At 48.3% G+C, this 9,822-nt stretch overlaps 1 protein-coding gene across 2 annotated transcripts in view; it reads left to right on the top strand.

Annotated features, from left to right (window-relative positions):
• The first annotated feature begins 7,062 nt into the window (after positions 1 to 7,062).
• RHPN2 (rhophilin Rho GTPase binding protein 2) overlaps positions 7,063 to 9,822 on the top strand; it is a 49,393-nt gene continuing 46,633 nt past the window's right edge. For both annotated transcript variants that reach the window (XM_044987035.1, XM_044987034.1), the window contains exon 1: positions 7,063 to 7,208. In XM_044987035.1, coding sequence (XP_044842970.1) covers positions 7,140 to 7,208 — 69 coding nt within the window. In that variant the 5' untranslated portion in view covers positions 7,063 to 7,139. The remainder of the gene's footprint in view (positions 7,209 to 9,822) is intronic.

Here is a 9,822-nt window from a genome sequence, read left to right as displayed (position 1 = left end):
AGAAGCTTTTGAGATAAACAGAAGTCTTCTTCAGGTCTGGGAAAGGTACTGCCAGCAAAATGCAGGGTGGAACAGATTGTTTAGCATAACACAGACACTGGATTTATGGCTTATTACAACAACCTGTAACCACTAACCCTCTCTTTTTATCTTATGACAGCAGAGGTGATAATGGGTCAGTCTACCTTGAATGCTCCCTTACAATATGTGCTAACTACTTATGCTAAACAATCTGTTCCATCTTGCATTTAGCTGTGACACTGGGAGTACCTTTCCCAGACCTGAAGAAGAGCTCTGTGTGGCTTGAAAGTAGGGTGACCAGACAGCAAGTATGAAAAATCAGTACAGGGTATGGGGGGTAATAGGAGCCTATATAAGAAAAAGACCCCAAAATCGGGACTGTCCCTATAAAATTGGGACATCTGGTCACCCTACTTGAAAGCTTGTCTCTCTCACCAACAGAAGTTGCGCCAATAAAAGATATTACCTCACCCCCCTTATCTCACAAAGGGAGTTGGTTTTTTACATCAAGATAACTAACATGCAATAGCTCTAGTGCTATGATCCTCTCTCTTCCCCCTTCCCCCACTTGTGGTTGACCTCATCTAGTTTGCCTTGCAGTAAAACTAAAACTATCCCTGGAAGAGAACGCCTTTACAAAGCTTCACAAAAGGCAGAAGTTTGCTAGCCAAGTGAATCAGCAAAGAGAACTGTTGTTCTTTTAAGATAAAAGTTGCTACTTTTTGATGCAGCTGTGTATGCTGAATAGGACATTGTAGGGAGTACTGGGCACTCCCAAAAAAGTGAAGAAAGGAAGATAAGGAGTGTAAAGAGAAGCAAAGGAAGAAGGACAAGGATCCAAGGAGAAGCTGCTGACAATGGAAGAGGGATCGCAGACTTTTAGACCAAGTTGTCTTCTTTTAAGTGCTTTCATCTCACTGGTATTCTACAGGAATAATAAAACACAGTTCACCAAAAGGCACCATGGGGGGTTATCATTAAATTGCATTAGTGTCCATACTGAAATATAACTGACTCAATACCTTTTTGATTAGAGAAAAATCAATTTAGGAGCTTGTTTGTAAATATGTTAACAGTTTATTGTAAGCATTTATTGTCATGGATTGTAATGTGTTTAATACTGTGATCCATTTAAAGTGGTAATTTACAGTAATTACCTCACTAACTGTAACTCATTAACTGTTACTACTCCTGTAAAGTTAATCAAGATTAACTAAGGGCATATCTACACTTACCTCCAGAGCGATCGATCCAGCAGGGGTTGATTTATTGCATCTAGTGAAGACATGATAAATCGACTGCCGAGCGCTCTCCTGTCAACTCCGGTACTCCATCAGAAGGAGAGGCGGAGGTGGAGTCAACAGGGGAGCATCAGCAGTCGACTTACCGCAGTGAAGACACCGCTGTAAGTAGGTCTAAGTACGTCGACTTCAGCTACATTATTCACATAGCTGAAGTTGCATAACTTAGATCAGTGGTTCCCAAACTTTAACAGCCCGTGAACTCCTTTCATGAAATTGTGAAATCTCGTGAACCCCCTCCTAAAAATGAATATTTCCAGGGATTTAAGTTTAAAGTTCCTCACTGTGATGGACGCACTTGCTTTGCTCTGCATAGCTCTTGGAAGTCCGGAACCACTGGAGAAAGATAAAGTCTCAGGTCTGGTAACACAGACTGCTAACAACCAACAAACTAGAAAATGAGAAGATTCACTCAAGCCTCACTGAAGCAAAAGAGCACTCCAGAGAGAATGACAATTACCGAGGCACCTTAACACTGCTACGCTGGCTACAACGTGCTTCCAGCTGGTTTTGATCACAAACAACTTTACTTCCACCACAAGGGTTTCCTGTGAGGGACAAATTAGCTTTGACCATCCCCCACGTGCAGCATGGCCCCTGCTCACTCTGCCCTCGATTCCAACTTCTCCTGTCTGACAAGGACAGGTGTCTGAGCTGCCACCTGTGCATCTGGGGTCTCAGCTGCCGCCCTGCCCACCACAGGGCTCAGGCTACTGGCCCCGTGCCAGGGTCTGGGCTGCCGGCTCTGCATTCCATGGGGCTCCTGCTAGATGACCCCATTGACCGCTCCGGTCCACTGAGCTTGGGCTGCAGGTCCCGCTGACTGCCAGAGCTCAGGCTTCCGGCCCCAACTGCCAAGCCCAGCTCTTCCTGGGGCTCGGGCTGCCAGCCCGGCTCGGAGCACTGGGGTTCGAGCTGCCGGCTCCCTCGCTGACAGGGGCAGGGTTTGGGCTGCCGGCCCCAACTGCCCGGCCCCGCTCGTCCTGGGGCTCGGGCTGCCAGCCCCGCTCGGAGCACTGGGGTTTGGGCTGCCGGCTCTCCTGCTGACGGTGGCAGGGCTCACGCTGCTGACCCTGCGCGGAGCGTTGGGGTTCGGGCTGCCAGCTCCCCTACTGAGAGGGGCGGGGCTCGGGTTGCCGGCCCCAAATGCCTGACCTCGCTCTTCCTGGGGCTTGGGCTGCCAGCCCCGCGCAGAGCGCTGGGGTTTGGGCTGCTGGCTCCCCCACTGATGGGAGCAGGGGTTGGGCTGCCAGCCCCATGCGGAGCACTGGGGTTTGGGCTGCTGGCCCCAACTGCCCGGCCCCGCTCAGGCTGTGTTCCCTGGAACTGGGTCCCACCTGCTGCCTCCAATCCCAGGGTCCTCTGGCCGCCATTAGTGAATTTTTTCTGGCGAACCCCCTGTAATATTCGGCGAACCCCCAGGGGTTTGCAAACCCCAGTTTGGGAACCACTGACTTAGATTGGCACTCCCCACCTCACTGTAGACCAGGCCTAAGATGATTGAACAGGAAGGTACCCAGCCCAGAGAGTAAAGGCTAGAGCTTCACATATTCATGGGGCAGATGTTCAGAAAGAACACATTGGGCTATTGGGTGACACCAAGGTCACAGAAGAAAATTTGACCTACTATATGTAATGCACATAGGATTTTGTGTCTGTGGTAATGTTGCCCAAATCCTGGTCCCATTACATAGACTTCAGTGTGACCAGGTTTGGGCCCTTTGTTTTAAAGCTTTGCAATTCTGTGCCTGTTTTTCATGTTTTGATTAAGTGGTAGGTTCGTCTGTAAACATAAATAAAATCAACTAGTACAGTGATCTTTAAAGAGACAAAGGGGAATATTTATTTTAATTCAGAGCTAGATTCAGTGCTTTCTAGTTTTTATTTTAACCAAAAGATACCAAATGTTTCTTTAGAGCCAAACCTCTGAGTAGCAAAGAAATGTTGTTTTGGTAAAGAAAGCCCAATGTCAAGTGTAGCAGTTTGCTATAGTTTCTCTCTCCTAATAATAGAGGTGGCCTTGAACCAAGATCCTACATCCATACACCCCAAACTTTGAGGACAGATCCATACTTTACTCTTGCTTCTATTTTTATAATGGAGCAAACCCACAACATCGATCACTACCTATTTGGAACCCTGCAGAGTTTGTGGCTTGGGTCCACGTCTACCTAAGATTTCTAATAGCAAGGAAACAGATATAATAATGTGTAGCTGGTAATAGATGAGGGATGCTTGGCCATCTGGTTCCAAGAAAGATCAGAAATTTGACTGTCTGAGAGTAAATCAGCTCTTGGAAAGTACAAACTTGTGATTTACATTCCACGGGCATGGAGCTTTCCTACCCAGTCATTACACAGCTCAACTATAGCTACTGAAATTATACAATCAACATGTTGCATGTTCTTGGGGAGCTTGATCATGTACTCTTTATGTAGATAAAACTCCCATCAATTTATGTAAGGAATATATGATCAAACCCTACACATATAGTATGTTATTTTTATGGTCAAGTAGCCTTTATCAGTGTCAGGGATCATTTTAAAGTAGTCTAATCTAGTAAATAAAAGTGCCCGGTAGGAAACATGCAGGACAGCGAGAATGGGGTGAAAGTCCCTCAGATTTAAGACAATCAAAGCTGGTATATAATTAATATCTATTTCCAATCTCCTCTGCATGAATGTTTCACCAACTTCCTGATCCTGATTCTGAAATGCACTGCTAAAAATTTCCTGACCGATACCACTGAAATCACTGGCGTCAACTCAAAATAATTTTTGTTCTGAGTTTGTTTCAACAAAAACTCAGTGAAAAAAAGATTTCATTTCAAATTTAACTGACTTTTTTTGGGTCAGGAGACTCCGAACTGAAAAATCCATTATTTGCTCAGCTCTACTATCCACTGGACAACATATTAAAACATCAGAGGGGTAGCCGTGTTAGTCTGGATCTGTAAAAGCAGCAAAGAATCCTGTGGCACCTTATAGACTAACAGACGTTTTGGAGCATGAGCTTTCGTGGGTGAGCTCATGCTCCAAAATGTCTGTTAGTCTATAAGGTGCCACAGGATTCTTTGCTGCTTTTACATATTAAAACAGTGATCCCCAGCCTTGCAGAACTAGAAAGTCATTTTGTCAATGAATGGGGTCTCACAAAAGCCACAGGAAGGATTATCCTGATTATGCTGCAATCTTTGCATATTGATACTGCATTGTCATGACACAGTATCATCATGTACTGATGTAATACTATGACAAACTTCTGAAAATAATTCCCACACATCTCATCACCATTATTTTATGACTGCCTTTGACACAGGCTTTGCTTTCTCTTTTCCCTCTTATCTTTTGTTGAGAAAGTGTGATGGGTGATTCTCCAAAGGTGCACTTTTCAAATTTGTGACATCCACAAGAAATGCAGATTCAAAAGACTCGCAGAGCTCAGAGATTGAAAATTACTATATTAGTTATATTCATTATTTAAGTTTGTCACATTCCAGTAGTAGTCAGTCAATTGAATGGAAAGTGCTTCTGGAAGTCACACACATTTTAAAAGCAGCAAAGACAGTTAAAAAGATTAAACAGCTGGGTCTGGCTTTGCTTTTGACTTGGATGGGACCTACAACTGACAGATTAGTGAAAGGTAGTTGCAATCCATATATTGAAATCACGGCAAAATTCTGATGGACTTAAACAGGGGCAGGATCGGGCCCTTAGATCCAAATTTCTGAGCTGCTGTTTCTAACATACCTCAGTTCCATGGGAACAGAATAGATGTGCAGCCTTTCAGACTACAACTCATAAATAACTCTACAAACATTGGTATCTTAAAAAAATGCAGCTGCAGTAAAAGAAGAGAGAACGCCAAAGATATTTTCTCTAGATAATGGGGAGTTGCCTCCACAGATTTTCTCTCCTCTTTCTGAAGACTGTGGTTACCAGACACTTTAAACTTACAGAGCATTTCTTGGAAAAAAACAAGAAACACCAACACTCACTTCTACTAATGGAAAGTTAATTATAAAGTATTTTGATATATTGCATCTTTAATCAGTACATTTCCACAGATCTCTTTAGGTCAGGACTGCGCAGTAATGAGCACATTATTTTGGTATCTAATATTTAAACTTCTTTATATGATTAACAAAAATACCTACAAAACCAGTTATACAATGGAACTTTTTTTGAAGGATGAGAGGTTTTAATTTAAAGCTCTGCAGATTTGTGCAATTTTGAGGAAAACATTCTCAAATATTTTGGGTCCAATCTTGCATTGTTTACTTAGTTTTTTTGTCATTGACTTAAGAGGACTTTAGTCTGTGTAAAGCCTGCAGAACTAGGCTCTTTGAGTAATACAGATTTTGTCAAAATTGTTCCCAGACTTCTGCTGCCTCTGGGTGATAAAGGGCTGAGATGTAGGTTACAATTTATTATATCGATTTGGGAAGAATTTGTTTTTAAAAGTGTAATGTGTAACCATTTCCAAAGGTGTACTAAAACTAATGCATTAGACTAAATAGCGAATAATAATAATGAAGCCTGATTGTACAAGAACAAATAAAAACAGTTCCTGCCCCCCTAGCTGCTGAGTTATCATTTGTATTATTTTGCTATACAATGGGCTTTAACAGGAAAACAACAGAGTGCGTAAGTGCACAGCACATACAGTAATTCTTTCCTGCTATTAATTATCTTGACCAGCATTTTGTAAATACTCCCCCAAGCGCTGAAGAATGAATCACTCATGGAGGAGAGTAATGAGCCATGGTGACCATATTATCTCTTGAGTTGAAAGCTTCAAATACAGAGAAATCAGGGGAAGTAAACGGCCTCAGGAAGACTGGTATGACAATGTGTATTTGAAAACAAAGCCAGCAGCTCCCGGCGCCAGAGGGAGAGTGCTCCCTGCAGGGACAATTTCCAGGCAAATGGAAGGCATTGTCTCCAACTACGCGAGCTGATGAAATAGACGCACCTGCAAGCTTTCAAGGCTGGCATTGAACACGATTTAATGAGAAGAAAAATGCACCAGGGGAAATACATCAAACATGAATAAAGTCTTCTGAGGCCACATAATAATATGCCATCACCACAGATTAGTCGTTTGACAGCAGAGCTGTCCAGACAGCAGCAGACTGAGTGCCTGTATGCAACTAGTTGCAAAACGGGAGGGTTGCACAATGTGTCGTCGCACCTGCCATAAGGAAGGTTGGGGGGGGGGGCAGAAAGGGTCCGGGGTTTTATTAAACAGAATCACAGGAGCCTGCTTCTTACTAGGGGAAGAGGGGAACGAGGCAAACAGCACCCATCGGTCCAGTACAACGAGGCAGCGGGCTGGGCGCTGCCCTGTTAATCAAGCGGGAGGGAGGCTCTGGGTGAGGGCACTTGTGTTGCCCGTTCCCTGTAGCCTGCGTGCACACAACGCGCCCGGGGTAGGTGTGGCGGCACGAGGGCACACGCAGAAAGTCACAGCGAAGGAAACCAGGGGGCAACGAAATGAGCAGGCCGCGCCCACAGCCCCTCACGGCCTCCATTCCGTCCCGCCCTCAGGGCGCCACTCGGACAGCCCGGGGCAGGGCGAATCCCGCGCCTGGAGAGATCAGGCGGAGGGCAGGGAAAAGCGGCTTGTCGCGGCCCCCGGCCCCAACACACCCTGGGCAGGGTAGGGCGGCGCGGCGCGGCGCGGCGGCTGGCTCGGGGGCTGACTCAGCCGCCCCGCCCCGTGCGGGGGGTGGAGCTGGGCTGCGGGACGGGATTCACTCCGGCCGGGCATCGCTCCGCGCACACTGCCGGGCGAGCGCGGCACAGCGGCCGGGACATGACGGACACCTTGGTGCCCCGGGGCTGCGGGGCGGCGCGGCAAGCGGAGGGCGGCTATTTCCGAAAGGTAAGGGCGGGCCGCTCCGCGGGGACCCCGAGCCTGCAAGGCGGGAGGAAGAACAGGAGGACTTGTGGCACCTTAGGCGGGAGAGCGGCAGCGCAGTTAAATAGCCCCTTAGCCCGAGCCCGCTGTCTCGGGACAGCCGCCGGTGAGGTGTCCAACCAGACGTACCCAGAGAGCGGGGCCAGCGGCAGCCTTCTCCCACCCAGCTTCTGCTGGCGGGACGGGAGCCTCCTCCTCCGCCACCTTGCCAGGGGCTCCTGCCCCAGGCTCAGCCTCTCCCGCACCAATAGGGTGACTAGCAAGTGCGAACAACCAGGACACTTTTTGGGGGTGGGGGAGGATAGTTGCCTATATAAGACAAAGCCCCGAAGATGGGCTGTCTTGTCTCCCTACACACCAGTCCCCTTTCTTTACTGTAAAACAGACTGACTGTAATGGTCTGCGGCAAGTGCCCCCCCCAGGGCCAGATTAATTAACCTTTGGTGGGCCCAGGGACAAACATATTTGTGGGCCCCCATGGGGGCAGTGGGGCCTGGTGTGGAGGGGCGGGGTCCCTGGAGCGAGGCGCCGGCTGGGGGCAATGGGGCATGACACAAATGCCCAGCCCAGTGCGAGGTCACATTACAAACCGGCAGTACCCGACGCACACGGGGCTGGCCTGCTGCGTTGCCAGCGTGCCCCTTCCCCTCGGGAGCAGCCTGCGCGGTCACAGTGCTCCCCACACTCCTTAGTGCCCTCCCACCCCCTGCCCAGAGACCCCCCACAGACCCCTAGGCCCAGCACCCCCCTGCCTGGAGATCCCCCACAGACCCCATGCCCAACTGCTGAGACCCCTATTGACCCCATGCCCAGCCCCCCCTAACTGCACAGCGCCCTGCACACCATCTCCCCACCCACAGAGCCCCCAGGGCCCTCCCTCTATAGCCCCTCCCACAACTGCACAGATCCCCCACTGCCCAGCACCCCAACACACACAGACTTCCTCCATGTTCCCCCACTGCCCAGCACCCAAAACATACAAACCTCCTCCACTACCCAGCATCCCCTATCCCCTTACTGCCCGGTGCCCCTCTACAGACTCCCCAGAGACCCACTCCTCCACACCCTGCCCTCTCCTCCCCCCACCTGTCTGCTGGGCTGAGCCAGCAGTGCGTCAGGGCTGGTCTCGGGGCAGGGCAGGTTTTGCATAGCACTGCTCCTGAGGGACCAGAGCAATCAGCCACACTGGAGCAGGATCCACTTGCCTGGTGGGACCTGCCTCCCTCCCCAGCTCTTCCTTCCCCCCACTGGCCAAGACCAGCCCAGCCTCTGCACAGGTCCCAGCCAACTTGGCCCCCTGGGGAGGCAGCTAGGGGCCCTGCAGGTGCTGGGCAGCAGAGACCGCTGGGAACTGGAGCCACACTGGGGAATGGGGCAGGTCCCTGGGACACAACTCCCGAGAGCCCACTGGCCCTGCAGCATGGTGAAGCCTGGCTGCTGGGTGGCAAGTCCCCCATAGGCGAGCAGGATCTGCTGGCTGTGAGCCGCTCACACAGCAAGACCTGGTGCTGGACTGCCCGGCGTGAGGGTCCAGACCTGGCCTTGTGGATGGGTTAGAGGGGTCCATAATAGGCCCCTTCCCAGTGTGGACCTGGTGACACTTGAACTTTTGTTAACCCAGTACTAGTGCCTCCAACCCTGCATATCTTCTGTCTTTTACCACCAGTGCAGAGGATAGGGCATTGAAAAGATCTGGAGGGTCTCCAAGACTCCCCCTATCTTTAATATTAAACCACATTTGTTATTAATGTTACTTCAGATAGTACCTGCAGACTGTTAATCCATTTAGGGTCTACATTTCATGAATACTGGTTAGGGTCTAACTTATTTACTTCTCTTTTTACTCTTTGCAAAATGTTGTGAGCTGTTTCCTTACATATAGATGATCTGATTTAAAGCTGAGTTAACGCTAATTAAAAGCAACCGATAAAGGGAGCTGGCCCAGGAACTGCAAAGGAAATGTGATAGGGGATTTAGATTAGAGCTGAGTATTTTTAGCTCGCCAAAGACTTGACAGTAGGACCAGTGCTCAAAACTAAGCAAAGCTCTTTCTGGGTATTAGATTACATATTGAACTTAGGGCACCTTTTACTTTGAGAGTTCTTTAGAGTGCTCCCATGTATATAGGTTTCATCGGGTGCCTCTTCAGAAAGTTCTGATCCTGCCTATTCTGACCAAGCTCCCTAGCAAGGCAAAATTCCCCATGGAACGTTGGCTTACTCACAAGGCTCAGCCATGAACACTTCAGCTCTTGTGCTGTTTTTCTTTAAAATAATAGAATACACTGTCACTGTGTGCATTAATGTAAAAGCTCAAAGCTCTTTCCCCATTGCATGCCCACTACAACTGCTTATCCACATTTTAATATTTGTTCTAATTTTGTTATGTATGTATGTTGCATCTGACTGGAAATAAGACACTCATCAATGGCTTCATACTGGAATATCTAATACACATCTCTATAACTACTTTTTAAACAGAGTGGGTGGTTTATGCAGTGATCCACACCTGCATTATTTTTACATGGCAGAGGTTCTAATATTAAAATGTCACTGAGGATTCAATCCTGTAAGGTGCT

The sequence above is a fragment of the Mauremys mutica genome, chromosome 14 (genome assembly GCF_020497125.1).
Source record: "Mauremys mutica isolate MM-2020 ecotype Southern chromosome 14, ASM2049712v1, whole genome shotgun sequence".
In the NCBI taxonomy this organism is placed as follows: Eukaryota; Metazoa; Chordata; order Testudines; family Geoemydidae; genus Mauremys; species Mauremys mutica.
This window is presented reverse-complemented; position numbering and strand designations above follow the sequence as displayed.